General features: G+C 37.6%; 1 protein-coding gene across 2 annotated transcripts in view; it reads left to right on the top strand.

Annotated features, from left to right (window-relative positions):
* Positions 1-111: 111 nt before the first annotated feature.
* The window catches only part of TTC33 (tetratricopeptide repeat domain 33), a 39,095-nt gene continuing 23,774 nt past the window's right edge, over positions 112-15,432 (top strand). Inside the window, exons 1-2 of one of the 2 annotated variants that reach the window (XM_032674579.1) lie at positions 112-351; positions 1,191-1,419. In XM_032674579.1, coding sequence (XP_032530470.1) covers positions 1,199-1,419 — 221 coding nt within the window. In that variant the 5' untranslated portion in view covers positions 112-351; positions 1,191-1,198. Of the gene's footprint in view, positions 352-883; positions 996-1,190; positions 1,420-15,432 lie in introns of those variants that run through there. The other variant, XM_032674578.1, reaches the window with a different exon arrangement.

The raw sequence follows: 15,432 nt of genomic DNA on the forward strand, positions 1-15,432 counted from the left end.
TGTTTGAAACGGTGTGCATGCTGTCTTTCAGTGTTGTGTATGTTATAAGTGGACAAGAACTGTTACACTTGTTTTAAAAACAGCAGCTATTACAATTTTAGAAGGGGCAGCAACACGACAAAGGACTGCAGAATTCCCAGCTTGGCAGGCTGGTTTCCCAGCTAAGCTCACACGGTCTTGCTGTTTTCTCCTAGATCCTGTAAACCCTTTCGGTGCGAAAAAGGAATTTGCGATGGGAGGGACACTGAATACTCAGTGTAAAAGCTGCCTTTTTCCCCCCCGTGGGGTGACTCGCCTTGTCTGCCCTTTCCACTCATCGCGGATGGGGCTTTTGCCGTGGTATTTGTCCCCGTAACTTGGGAGCAGTTTTAAACCCTGCAGCCTGTCTTTTTTGTTGTTGTTTGGTTTTTTTGGTGGTTTTTTTTTTTTTTTTTTTTTTTTTTCTTCCGTTTAGCGTTAAAGCCCTTCCCGATCAGCCTTGGTCACTTTTCCTTGTGGTATATCCCGGCGGGACCCGCCTTCCCGCGGGGCGTGACTGTTGTCCCAGGAACAGTCGGTGCTGCCGAGGTGGCCCGGCCATTCCCGCGCCCCACACCTGTCCCCCTGCGGCACTCGGGCATCAGGAACGGCTGGTTCCTACAGGGACGAGTGTTGTCGCCCCTCCGCTGTTCTCGCTCCGCTAACCGGCGCTGTCCCGGTCCGCAGATGCATCCCGGCGGGAGCAGGGAATAGCCGGGTTCCTTTACCCGGGGGTTCCTTTACCCCCGGGAGCCTCAGGGCAGCGGGATTTCACACGCACTGACACCCCGAGCCCCGGCTGTCCTCCGGCGAACTACAGCTCCCGGCTGTCCCTGGCTGCCGGAGACCTTCCTTCCCTTTCTTTCTCCCTTCTCTTTTCTTCCTGCCGCTGCCGCCCCGCCTTTCCGCTTCCTGCCGCTGGGCCACGGGTGGCGCGACACTTTCAGCTCGGGGGAATTGCCCGGCGGGAACCGCAGGTAACGGCAGTGGGGCTCCAAACTGGGCATCCCTCATTAACACCTGTGGTGGAACCTTGGGCAGAACCGGCGTGGGGGACTGCCAGTCTGCTCCACGTTACTGCTCTGGGGTCGAGAGGAGTGAGGTGTGTTTTGTATTCTGTGTGCTTAAATGTTGCGTTACCTAACTACCGAAAATGTATTTTTTTTCTCTAGTTCTCCAGATGGCTTCTTTTGGGTGGAAGAGAAAGATTGGTGAGAAGGTTTCAAGAGCCACTTCTCAGCAATTTGAAGCAGAAGCTGCGGATGAAAAGGATCTGGCTGGCGATGATGATACTAACTGGGTGCATGCAACTAAGAGAAGAAAGGAAGTTCTCTTAGAAGACTGTGTGAAGAAAAGTAAGGAGCTCAAGGATGAAGGTGCAGACTTGGCTGAAAATAGGAGGTAGTGATGTTGTCTTACTCTTTTACTGAATGAGTACTATGTGCTATTTTAATCCCTTCTCTAAACAATAGGTAATTTGCTAGTATTTTCGCTTATGTTTTTCATATTCTAAAAAGTGATAATTTCATTCTGCCTTTGCTGTGTGGTACTAAATAAGCTGTTGCCTTTGGTGGTGGTGTCAGCTGTGAAACAAAATCTGTGTTCCATCTTATTTTTATGTGTTCTCATAACAACAACAAAAAAGAAGGCAAGAGATGAAAAACTGGTTGGATCTGAAAGTTGAAAGGGTAAATAAGATGCAGTGAGATAAGCCATACCGTAAGTAGTGCTTTAGCTACTCTTGAAAATCTGTGTTTTCTCTTATTGAGGGTAAGCCTGTTTTGAATGTGTACAGTACCCAGGCAAATACTGCAAAGCAGCTAATGCACTGTTAGTCTGCTAATGCTTTTGGAAAGTCAGGTTCAGGGAGTTGCTCTGCATGTATTTTCCTTTGGATGTTGTATATCTTTTATCTGTGGATTCTGGTGTTCTTTTTTGGGGGTTTTTTGTGTATTATGTAAAGTGCAGTAAATCTCTTGAACAGCAGCAAATAATCTGTTGTAGATGTGGTTTAGGGCAGGGAAATACTGAGCAGCAGGTAGGTTTTGGTGCTTTTAATATCTTCAGTTGGTCTTAGAAATTGAGTTCTCCATTACCTGTCAGTTAGAAAACAATACAAAAGCTTAACCCGTCCATAAGGATTTCTTGTAAACTTCGCGAGAACTATATCTCATCAGAAATGCTTTTAAGAACCACTGAGAAATTCTGAATGGTTTCTAACAGTTATGAGAAAAAAGTTAACGTTCATACCTGAGGCTTAACAGAAGCTCTTACTTAGAATTGTAATTTCCATCAGTTACTCTAGCATACTCTGTACAGTTCAGGCAATGATGGTGATGTGGTGCTGCTGGGGTACATAACTTTCAGACAGATTTTTCTCTTAAAAAAACCCCCACATTGGTTGGAGGCTAAACTTACAGTGTGAGACTTTTATTACTTAAACAAGTGGAACAGTTGATGTACCACTACAGGGAACTTGAGGAAGCAGACCGAAAGGAGTGTTTATCCTGTCAGGTCGAAAGTGATTGCTGTAATTGTGTTCAGATTTATGTGGTCTATTTCTTGAATATCCATCTGTACAACATAAGCAGACATAATTAAATACTTAAGGTAGATTCTCTCCTGAAATATGGCGAAGTAACAGTTAAGGAAAGATTTGAGTTGAATTGTGTAGCGTGTAGGTAAAAGGATGGTATCTCTTCCACTGAAGAAACTCAGAAGAAAGATAAAGAGCGAGCACTAGAGACTAACAGGGATTGGTTCTTAGTTGGTGTCACTTGTGGAGTGGAGATAAGGGGATTCGCAAAGAAAACAGACTTGTGAAGAAGCAAGAGGCTAAATAAATAAAAGAATAGGAAATAATAAATTCAACTTCATTTCTTATAGAAGAGAGACTCAGAGGTAATGTGCATGGCAAAAATTAATGTGATGAAAGATGAATTTTGTAAGCGGGCCTACTATTACTTAGGTAAAATAGTGATTACCACCTTTATGTGGTGTCAGTCTTTTTAGCTTATTTTCTGGTAATGGAAGGCAGTGATGGTGTTAAAATCCTTACCACGGATTTGTTAGTCTGTGTGTATAGTAAGTTTGTTTCTGTGGATAAGTGAAATCTGATTGTTTTATGTTTGCAAAATCGGTCTCAGTAGTTCTTTGGGGGAGGGAATAATGAATAGGCTTCTTGGGTGTCAGAATTTGTACAGCCGCTTTATTTGCCCATCAGCAAACCTGGGAATGGTGTGGGTGAATTGTTTGGGAGGTGGTGGCACTCTGTGGGTTTTCAGCTTTGATGGAGCCTACTGGAGGAGTTATTTGTACTTACTGTAATGTGTGTGCATGAACCTGTGAAGCTGAGACAGACAGAAGAAAAATGGTGATGAAGACAACAGTTTCTGATGCATATTTCAGTCTTTTTGTGGGATGGGAGGAAAGATTAGGAGACAAGCAGAAAAAGGTGTTACACTATGTTGATTGTCACAGTGGATCTGTTATTGTGAAAAACATGGTTAGGAGATCCTGATCTAGAAACTTGGTAAGTAGGCAGTTTTGAAGATGGCTTGTGAATGATTTTGTCAGAACAGCAAGAAAAGGCAGACATGTGGAAGAAGTGTCATATTTGTATTTTTTGAGGTTTGAGGAGTAATTAAACAAATATGTACAAACATACACACAGTCTTTTGGGAACAGGCACATAGGGAGATTCTTGGGGCTGTCCTGAGCAGGGCCAGGAGTTGGACTTTGATGATCCCTGTGGATCCCTTCCAACTCAGGATATTCTGTGACTTCTGTGAACAGAATACTGTCTGTTGATGGAAAGAATGTAGAATATTCCAGAGGAGAAAATTTTGTTGCTTATAATGCTGCTGGATTATCTAGCTTGAGGCATCAGTATGGATGTGCCCATACACAGTGGAATTAAAAAAAAAAGGCAACAAACTCCAACCAAAAAAGCAAAAGCAAAAGCAAACCAAACCCCCAAATTCACAATCCAGGTTAGTTTTTTTGTGTTGATAGCCCTACACTGTTTTAAATCTAACATAAGTTCATGTGCTCAGCCTCTGTATTTTGAACACAGCAATTGTCATTACAGTATATTTTGACTGGTAGGTAAGGAAGTCTTCGACTATGGCCACACAACGGTGAAAAAAATAAAGCGTTTAGGAGAGTTTAAACAGTGGAGTATAATGTCCTCAAGCGTATGGCATGTGAGAGCTAACAGCAAGAAGAAGAACTTCTGTCAGACTAGTATCCTCCGTATAACTGAGTTACCTATTCATGCCGGTAGCTTTGCAATCACCCTTTTGTGCTGTTTTCAAGCTACGAACTTCCTTATCTGCCCAGTAAGTGGGGATAGAGTTCTTCTCAATGTGCCCTGAAGAAGTGCAGAATTTCTGTTGGAAATAGACACTATTGGGTTTAAATTCTTATTGATTTGCATTTAATTTTTCGGTTTTGCTAAATTGAAGTTAATACTGCTCTTGCTCCTGATGATGTTTACTCCATTTTGTACTAAAAAAAACAACTCCATCTCGATTGGGAAAGTCTTATTATCAGCTGGAACACTCTTATGTTAGGGATTCACCTATAAAAATAAATATTTGTGTCACTTTGTCACTTGGTGTATAAATTATACTGATTAATAAGATTTTACTCTTAATTTCCTTTAGACTTTGCAGCAGCAAATTAAATAAGGACATGTCAAAGTGCAGTGAGCACGCCAGATAACAAGTCAATTTTTATGAAACTATTTATTTTTTTAGAGGGATTAATTTTTTAGAAATACTTAATTTAATTTTCTAATCTACTGAAAGAATTGGACTTTTCTGGAGGGTCAATTTTTCCACATTTTAATAGCTGAGATTTTTTCCTCTGATGCTCATGCCAGCATAGCTCCAACATGTGTAGTTTGTGATTTTTTTACCTATATATGGTATATACCTACATATGAGTTTGTCTTTCTCACTAGACATTGTAAGATGTCAGATGATGAAGCACATACCTTTAAAAAGTATCTTTAGTGTAGTGGTAAGTCAAGTGTCACTGAAAAAGTATGTTTAGCAGATAGAGCAGAGGAATAACACCTATTTAAATTAAGTTGAAAAGCCTTCCATCGTGTTCTTTTAACTCTTGTATTTGTTCCATTTCCCTGTGTCTTTCAGGTTTAGATTGTGATAAGTACTTGTTTACTAATGAGTTATGAAAATGCTAAAGTAATAAAATTGCTTTCAGATTATATTGATAGTTCATTTTGATGCAACTAACATGGCAAAGGACAGAGATCATTATGTTGAAATTGCCTTTCAATTTTCAGTCAATGAAACTGATGTTACTTACCTAATATAGTGCTGATAAAGAGGTTTCCCAGAAGATCCAACAGCTACCTTTGGCAGAAACATTTCAACAGCTTAATACGCTTAATTACATTATAGAGTAGCCCAGGAAAAGTGGAGTATTTTAGAAAGAAGAGGGATCCAGGAGAGCTGGTGACATTTGTTTTAAGTTACTCCTCTCAACTCAAGAGTTACTCATTCTGATGAAGAGGAAATCAAGAAAAGGTGAATGAAAGTCCTTCATGGATGCACAGGAAGCTCCCGACAAAATCCAAACATAGAATGGAAATGTACAAGAGGTGGGAGCAGAGTTGTGTGATGCAGGCATGGGGTTGGGAAAGCCAAAGCCCACCTGGAGTTGAATCTGGGGAGGGATGTGAAGGGCAAAAAAAAAAAGGGCTTCTACAGGTGTATCAGTAGCAAAAGGAAAATGAAAGATGTGGGTCCTCTACTGAATGGGGTAGGGAATCAAATGATAAATGATGCAGAACAGGCAGAGGCACTCTCTATCTTTTTTGCCTAGGCCTTTACTTGTAAGACTTACCTTCAGGAACCCTGGGCCATGAGACCTGAGGGAAAGTCTAGAGCAAGGAAGACTTGCTCTGGGTGGAGGTAAGTTAGACTATGAAATGTTTAGATAAAACTAATATAGAGAAGTTCATGGGACCTGATGGGGTGCATCCTGGAGTGCTGAAGGAGCTGGTTGATGTCATCACAAAGACTTCAACTGCATTTGAAAGGTCATGACAACTCCTGGGAGCTGCTAGAAAACAAACATCACTCCTTACCTTCATGAGGGGAAAGAAGGAGGATTCAGAACTTTTAGGGCAAATAACTGTAAAGCTATCTATGGGAACAAATTATTCTGGAAACCATTTTGAAATGTGGGAAGTACAAGAAGGTTGTTGGGAGTAGCTGGCATTGATTAACAAAGGTGCAATTATGGTTGGCCAACCAGAGAGATGACAGATTGATCAGGGAAAGGTATAGATTTTCCATCATTGTTGATACTCAGAACCCACTGGACAGAACTCCACCTGAGCAACTTCCTTCAGGTGACCCTGCTTTGAGCAGGGTGATTTGACTAGATGATCTCTAGAGGTTCATTCCAGTCTTGGCCGTTCTGTAAATATATCCCATTAAAGCTACAGACACAAAGAAATTCAAAAAACTGCAGTTTGCTCTTCCTTCTTACCGTCTCTGTCTGCTAACTGACTTCATTTAAAGCAAAGATATATTTCAAAAATTTAGAAAATCAAAAGGATTGGTTCTGTAGATAATCTGAGAGTCTACAAATTCTTATTTCTGGCTCCTAGAATAAAGGCTAAAATTCTGTTAGGCTGCTGGGTATAGTGTATTGGGAATGTTGATGCTTCCATTAGACTAATCTGAAAGCCCTACAGAGTTTTGATTTTTATGATTAAGTGTGGGAGAAATTGTTGGAAAATGCTTATGATGAAACTAGGAGAATGTACTAAGTACTCACTCCTACTGTTCCTTGAAGGCTGAAAATAACTGGTATCAGTATGGATGTAATTTGCATGCCAGGAATAATTAACAGGTATATATAGTGCTTTCCTCCTTCAGAGTGAATTACCAGTATCAGTGTTCTTCAAAACTTTTTAGTATCAGTAATTATTATCTTTGATTAAGTTGAGAGTTTTCTAGGGTCAGTCATGCAAAAATGCAGAGAAAGTAAGTAGGTTTTGCACTGTAAGTAAAAAATGTACAGTGTGAATAGGGGCTTGATTAAAATTTTCGTGCGTTCTAGTCAAAATACCTGATCAATTTTTAATGTTTTTCAGTGTTTAGCATTACTAGTTTGTGTCTGTATAAAACTTGGTTTCTGTTACGGTTCCTTGAGAATGCCTTACACATGGGACACTCACTAAAGAGCCTAAGAGTGTGTAAGATGGAAGTCTTGAGTGCAGAACACATGAGCTGAAACAGAAAAGGGTGAACAAGTAAGGACCTTGTACCTTTGTTTTTTGGAGAAAGCATGTTACAGCTTCTCTCTTATTAGTCAGAACATACAGATTGTTTTTCAGGCCTCATAACCTTTCTACAGAATTAAAAAAAGTGCAGAGAGTGGTTTGTAGTGTTTAACATGCTCCTGTAAACTGCTGTATGAAGTAATACGTAATTTTTGTCTAAGTTAATTTTTATTGCTGACTCTATTGGTTTTTGCCACTTACTGATAGAGTTGTTACTTCCTGGTGATGCATCTCCTCTCATTGAGGAGGAAGTTCTTTGCAGACTGTTAAAGTAGTTCTTTAAGGTGTAATTTATCTTTAAATTAGCTTTTTTCTTTTTGCTCTGGAAAACATTATTTTCCGACAGCTGGTTATTATTGGCAAAGCAAGAGTTCAGTTATGAAATTGTTACTAATTTAGTGCAGATTTTTCTGAGAGTGTGCGCACAGAGTTCGCATGATTTTGAGAGTATCTTTTTGTTAGAATTATTGTTCCTTGAGGATGTTGAAATATGACATTGCATGGTCCATCTGTATTTGAATGTGTGCATATTTTTGTAGGGATGTATTTGTAAATAGAAGCAGAAGGAGTATTCGTAGAACAGCTGTAGACTGTTCTACAAATTTATATATATATATATGTTTATATATATACACACACATCTATTTGTATTTTCCTTAAGAGAAAGCATAATTTAATTGATGCCTTTGTATCATCCTGTGTAACTTCAGAAAGTTATTGTTGTCAGCCAAGATACGAATCATTATTCATTCAAGGTTGCTTGGTAATATAAGGAGAAAGAGGTATTGACATAATTAATCTCATTTAAGACCTTAAATTGCAGTTTGGAGGTTCCTGTTGCTTGCTGTTAATCCTATGGGTACTTCACATATGTTACCAGGACCATTTTGTGGTGCTTTTGCCTTCCTGAACTGGGTGGCTGTGGACAAACTGGGAGAGGGTTGTCCACAGCCATGCCAAGGCTGCAGCTGGGAGTAATGCTGCTCAGATGCCAGTATCTGGGAATGTTCCCTGGAACCATGAGTGTCTTAATGCAGGTACAAGCTCCGGGGCTACAGCATGGCTGAAGTCCTCCTGTGAACACTTCAGGTGAGGGACCTAAACTTAGGTGAGGGGAAATTGGGCCTGTGAGTACTTGCTTGGAGATCAAGGATAATTTGTGTTACCTGACTTTGGATTTAAGTTTAGAGGGTCTGTTCCTTCTATGTGTGAAATATAATTTACAGAATTCTGTAAGTGGAAAACTGTTTATTCACTGTACTTCTGCTACGTAGTGTTTTTTTTAAATGAGTTCTTCAAAAATGTGTCTGTGTATTTAAAACCTCCCCTCATACTTTAGTTTTTGTCACTCATTATCATAACTGTGCTTGAAAAATTAAAATTCTGAAAGCACATGTGCCGGCATATTTCTAGCCTTGTAAATTATACAAAATTAGAGTAATTAGTTCCACCTTTTTTTACTTAATTCTTCTGAGAGCCTGTGATTTTCTTTGAATCTGATATGGGTATATCACTAGTCTTTGAGATATTTTCTGACATCAACGTTTACAACCTTTTACTGTGTATGAGGGACAATGGGTTTATATATCAGAGTGCAAGTGGTGCACTTTTTTTCCCTCTAAGTGCTGTGTTGAGGTGAAATGTTTCGCTGTGAGTTTCTCTCATAGACGGATTGATTTCTGAAACTGTCTTCATTCCTTTTCTCTTGCTGCATATTACTGTGATAAACTGGGACAGGGATTGTCTTTTAAAATATTAGACTTCGTGACGGTATAACCAACACTGTTGCCATTCTGCAAAAACCAATCTCTGCTAGCAGGTCTGTGCTGGTAGATGGCAGCTAGAGGTTCACGTTAATGCAAAAGTCTGTCTAGCAGATTAAAGAACATGTTTCTGACTTGAGCTAAGAGATTTTGCCTATAACTTCAGTTAGACATTCTAATAGTGCAGCTTTTAAATGTAGACAATTCTATTATTTATATACCTAGTGTAAAACCACTTAGCAAAAGGTAGTAATTTACACTAACAGTATAAGCAGTTTTTGCACAGAAATACAACCTGAGGCCTTTTCCATATCCTTCACAGGATTCCCGGTATTAATGACATCAAGGTGGATACTGTACACTATGATCGTAGCTCATTTTTTTAAAGTTACGGTTTTGTGGGTTTGTTTATTGTCTGGATCTACTGTTAAATACATCTATTTGCTTTTACTTGAATAATAAACTCTTTGAATTTAGAAATTATTTTTTCATAATATTATTTCTCTTCATAGGGGAAGCTGCAGGGAAAAAATTAAGTGGTTTCCTAATTTAATATCTTTTGTCCAGTTGTTCTTAAATTCTAGTTATTGTTGCTGACAGAGATAATATTCCCTTCCACTGCTTTTGTTTTAACTGTCTCTGTGGTTCGTGGAATTTAATTTTGAAACAGTAATTCAGTGTCCTTTGCCTGATCCATATTGAACATGGTGTATATCTGTTGTCCATATCTTCTAAAATTAAAATGTACTGAATTTAAGGGATTATAATTGCCCATCAGCATGTGGTTCAGGAATTTTCTAAGGAAATAGGATATGGCATTGCGTTTTGTTACAAAGATCTTGGTTTCTGTGTGTATGTCAGCTTGTTTTCCAGTTCCCTAGATGGTGTCCTCCACCTCTTAGGGCATATTGTGAAAGTATCCTTAAACTGAAAAGGATGCTTAGCAGTAAAGGCTCAGAATAAAAATTCTCATCTTGTTCAGTAGGGTCCTTTGAAGGTTTAATTCAGATAGCAGGTGGGGAAAATTGAGAGTGGTACATTCTTGTTTTACGTTGTAGAAATATTTGGTGTTGTAGAAGTGATGATTGTTAAAGAGTGACTTCATAACATAATGTACTACCACAAGAATAATTGCTTGGAAGTGTCCTGTACAGTAATCAAGTTTCTATTATTTATGTATGGTATAATATATTTTATTATTTATGTATTATTAAATTTGTATTATAGGGTCGTCAAATTTTTAAGAACCTAATTTATTATGTGTGTTGCCTGTCTTTATTGGTTTTTTTTGTTCTGTTGATTTATTTACATGGGAGTTAATGATGTAGTAATTTTGTAGACAATTGTTAAGTTGTATCAGGGCTGAGTTAACTGAAAACAAGGGCTGGTGTGCATGCTGCATAGCTTTGGTTGTTTGCAAGTCAGATATCTAGTCCAAGATTGCAGTTCCATCACTGATTATGCTGATTTGAATTGGGGTCAATGTGACTCAACACTCCTCCCCTTTCATTTCCACCACTTTGCAATGGTCCAGTTTTTTTTTTTTTACTCTAGGGGGAGATAGCTCACAGTACCAATTTGTCATAGGACTGGAGAAGAAGCCTAGCTGAGAAATAGTCTATTTCTGGTTGCTGCTTGGTGGTTTCAAACAAACTGGTATTAGGACAGGTCATAACCTGGTTTAGACTGTTGACTTGGTTCAAGAAGCAAGAGCTTTTATACTGGTGCAAAGCAGGGACAAGAGAGGGGGCTCAGGTAAGGAAAGTGCAGAATGACTTTTGAGGACTGACTTAATAGAAAGTTGAAGAGTCATTTGAAGACATTGGTATTTGACTTTCAGAAATGTGGCAGAATTCCAGTATTGTGGGTGGAATTGAATGAACAAGATTTCAGAAGTTATTTATTTTAGTAGCTGATTTCTTTTGTGATATTCAAAAGTAAGAAAGGAACTCCAAACAATACTGGAAAAAAATTTAAGAGTGTTGTTGACATACAGAATGAAAGAAATTAATATAAAATTAGAATAATATATATTAAAATGTTCTACTGAACAAATCACTGTAATAAAACCTAAGGAAGCGTTCTGCAAATTACTTGTATAAGCAATTATACTGAGCATTTTGTAACAAAAAATCTTTAACCTGGCTCTCTTTTTCTGTGTAATTTATTGGTTTTTTAATATAGTTTAACTGATTGTGAGGTTGTCAAAGTTATCTGGTTTTGGTCATCATATTCTGGTAACAAATTGAGGTTGAGAGAGCAAAATCTTAAACATTGAGCAAAAGTGGAAAAAATCTACCAAGGTAAGTGTATTTCTTGGTCTAAAGACAATTCATTAGTGCTGTTAGAGTTTGTAGATGGTAGCTTTCGTTAAATCCAGGAAAAGGAATTGTAGAGAGATAAGGCTTTTTTTAAGTCGGACTTAACTGTGTTTATCTTATCAGTGTGATCAACTTAATTTTTAAAGAGAGAAGGTAGTAAAGAATATATGTTAAAGGCCATATTTTTATAGCTGAGGGAAGAATCTTTTCTCCAGAATGCAACATTAAAGCTATCAAGCTTTGCTTCCTTTTTTGTTTTTTTTTCTCCATATGAAAAGATCTTCCAGTTCACAGATGCTTTACAGCCTTGTTCATCATCACAGCAAACTTGTGTCAGTTTCCCTGTTTGCTGTTCTGAAACTATAAATATATAGGTAGTTTATTGGAACAACCTTCCAGAACTCAAAATATTCCTTGGAGGTGTTTCCTGCCAGGTAGAGCATAGGATTTGAGTCATAAAATAAGAGAAAGGATTAATTTTAGAAGTTAGGATTCAGGAGCATGGGATACTGTGGGCAAGTGGCTGGAGTATTCCTATCTAGTTAATGTAGATAAAAACATCTGATGTCTTAATCTTCTGTTGAATCTGTAATGTTTTATTATGCATCTCATGCTGTGATATGGGAAAAAATGAAGTGAATAGCTCAGACAGTTCTTGCTGTTAACTCTCTTTTGACAGACATTGCTATATGTGTGCAAAATAACTGCCAACAAAAACCATCAATCTGAATCTGTTGGTTCCTGCAAGGTTGCATATTAGTAGAAACAGCAGCATAGCAACTAAATAACTAGCTCTGTCTTGGTAATTGGAGCACAAACGTGCCTCTTCTGACCCTTCGCAGAACATTTCTGTCTAGCGTAGCTGAAGCTCACCACTCGATGTAGTGCTGGTAGTGGGAGTTCCCACTCTTCTTGCCACTTTCATTTGGATGAGTTGCATTATTATCTTGAGATTCAGAAGTATGTTAAGTTTCCTTACTTCCTTAGACGGTGATATCCAGTCTCCATACAGTCATATGTGTATTATGTCCTTGTAGATAGAGTGTTCTGTTTATTGCACCTTTATATTTCACTTATTTCAGGAGACTTCATGGCTTTTGCTCACTAGCATTTGCATTAATACTTCATAGTCATTTGACATCAATACCTTCTAATGGTTTCAGCTCTGTGGAAGGCTTATAGGGTACCTGCCTACTTAACTTACTTGAACTTTCATGAAAAATAAGATAAAATTGCCTTTTAAGTATCAAAATACCATAGAGAAGTACGTTTCCCCATCTTTGTCTTTCTCTCGGTTTTTGTCTATAACTTTTGTCATTATTATTCTGTGATGTTGACATCAACAAACATTGTAAAGAGCCGGAAGTAATAGAGGGAAAGAAAATGAAGGGAAATTACATTATTTAATACAGATAACAAGAGCACGTCAACTGGATGAAATGGAACTGATCAGAATACAATGTGAGCAGACTATTGCTTTTTGTGTATCATCTCTCCCCAAATCTTTTGTCATGTTAATACCCTACCCATGAGCATTATATTTTGGCAATAAGTAATTTTAAGAAAGATAGAGGAATGCTCGTATCTAAATCCAAGAATTTTTTTCTTTGATACTGTTGACAGCTGTTGATTCCGTGCATTAATTTCTGTGTCTGATTTCTGAGAACCACGAGGATCATAACATGTGGTGAGAGACACGGAGCTGTCAGCCATCTGTGGACAAATAATTAAAAGGTTAAAAGTAATAAATGCCTACTCAGCTAAGAACAAAACAGATGATACCCATCATTCTAGCTCTATTATTGTGTGTCTAAAGGGTATCTGAACAAATAATTCTCAAGACAAGAATATTGCTTCAAACGGTTTTTCTTCTATATTTTCCTTCCTGCTACTTTCAGAGGAACTGCTGTTGAAACTATTTTGAGGAACTAAAGCATTGTATTCAAAACTTAATTTCAGCAATAAAAATGCATTACTTCTCTGCGATACTTTAAATATTATAGCTATTGCAGTATCTGATACTTGATTTATATCAATTTGCAGCTTTTGTTTAGGATACTAAAATAGTGAATTGATTTTACTGAAACCATTCACTTTCGAAACTTGTAGGGTTATGATACTCTGTTCTTACTGCTTAAATAATGAAATGGCAATAAAACTTGTATTTCTCTTCTTAACATGAATTTCCACACTTCTCCTATTTGTCAGTGTTTATTTTGGCTTCCTACAGAGCTCTCACCTGTAAAATGACAATCAATACCCGATTTTAATTATGTTATGTTAAATTACAAGTCTGATATTTAATGAAATACCCTACATGTTTATACATGGTTGGAAAACAACTTCTAGAGCCTGGTGGAGGGATTGTTATATATCATCTCTTCAAACAGCTGTGGTCTAATCTGATATTAATGCTGAACATAAAAGCATTTGAAACTGTATTTTTTTAATTATATGAATGTAATTACAATTTAGGTTTTTTTAATGTTCTTAAATGAACACCAGTTATACAGCACACCAAATGTTCTTTTGTGTGAGGATATTTCTCAGTGGTGTGGAATGTCTTGACAATTTCTGTTCTTAAGCACTCTAGTATGACAGTATGTGAATACAGCTGTTATTTGCTCTGTATCAACAAGTCTGTTTTTAGCACTGCCTTTTTAAATAGAAAAATTACTGTTCTACTATGTGTTTAAGAAAAACAGATACATTATATAACTTGCAGCTATAGATATTGGAGAAATACAGATGAAAGATTAGCTCATCTGTAAAGTGGTTCTCAAATATTGCACTCTGGTGAGTAAGATTTTGCATTTGTACACATTTGTATATATTTTACACCTTTTACACATTTTTACATCTCTCTATGTTCCGCTTTGTAATTACCTGACATTTTGGTATTAATAGAATACAGGTAGAAATAGCTTATTTCTTTTGTCTCTGTTAAGGTCAAACGTTTATCCATACTGTAGTTTTTAATTATTGCATGGTAAAAATCTAAATACTACTCACTGCAGTCTGTTTGTTAATATTTCTGTAGTTAATCAGGTATGCAGTCAGTGACAGTAGTGTCATGTGGTTTTCATGCAAAACTAAACCAGCAAAACTACCATTTGATTGAAAGAAGCATAATTTCTTCCAGTTCTTTTCCTCCACTCTGAATAACACCCTCATTAATAGCCTCTAGAGAGAACTTGAGCCATTCTCAATTAAAAATGGCAGTACCGAGTTTTCAGTACTACTACAAATGATTAGCAGTGTATTTCTCAGAGTTTCTAACAGTCATCATGATGTAATATTACTGCAGGTAAGTAAATTCTTCTGTGTTATATAAATTTTGTATCAAATCCGTATTTTGAGAGGAAAATATGAAGTAGCAGTGCCAAGTCCAGTGAGATTCTGCAGCAGGGCCAGAAACAAAGCTGCAGAACATCCGGTTTCTAGAATTTTGCATGTGATTGGTATGTTTAACTAAGTCTTTGTTTAGTAATTTGCAACTTACTTGTTTTTTTCCCGAATATGAAGTTTTTTTAAAAAGAAAAATAAGTACTTTGATCTTGCTTGTTAACCAGTTATATAATTCTCTTCAGTCAGAGCTGAAGTAATGGTGTTGTGTTTGAAGAATCAACTCAACCATAGGCACATACATACATGCTTTCCATAGCCCCCTTTGAGGAGAAAGCACTGAAATTGCACACGCTGATGGCCCAGTGTACAGGGCACAGGAACAAAAGTGATCTACAGTTAGCTCGAAGAGATTGGATTAGCATCTGGATGTTGCCTTTGTATTGAAAATTTTGTCGTCTCCTTACAGATGGGTGCAGATATCTGAGTGGGGTGGACCATGAATCAGTGATTAACCAGATTGTAAAGAATGGGGTAGAATAAGTCAAAGGCGGCAGAGCCCTCAGTTCACAATTCAGTATAAAATGTATTTGTAAAAGACATATTATGGCAGACTATTAGGTGTGGCACTGCTCACTCTTCATTTCCTCTGTCATTTGTT

This window comes from Chiroxiphia lanceolata, chromosome Z (genome assembly GCF_009829145.1).
Source record: "Chiroxiphia lanceolata isolate bChiLan1 chromosome Z, bChiLan1.pri, whole genome shotgun sequence".
Taxonomy (NCBI): domain Eukaryota; kingdom Metazoa; phylum Chordata; class Aves; order Passeriformes; family Pipridae; genus Chiroxiphia; species Chiroxiphia lanceolata.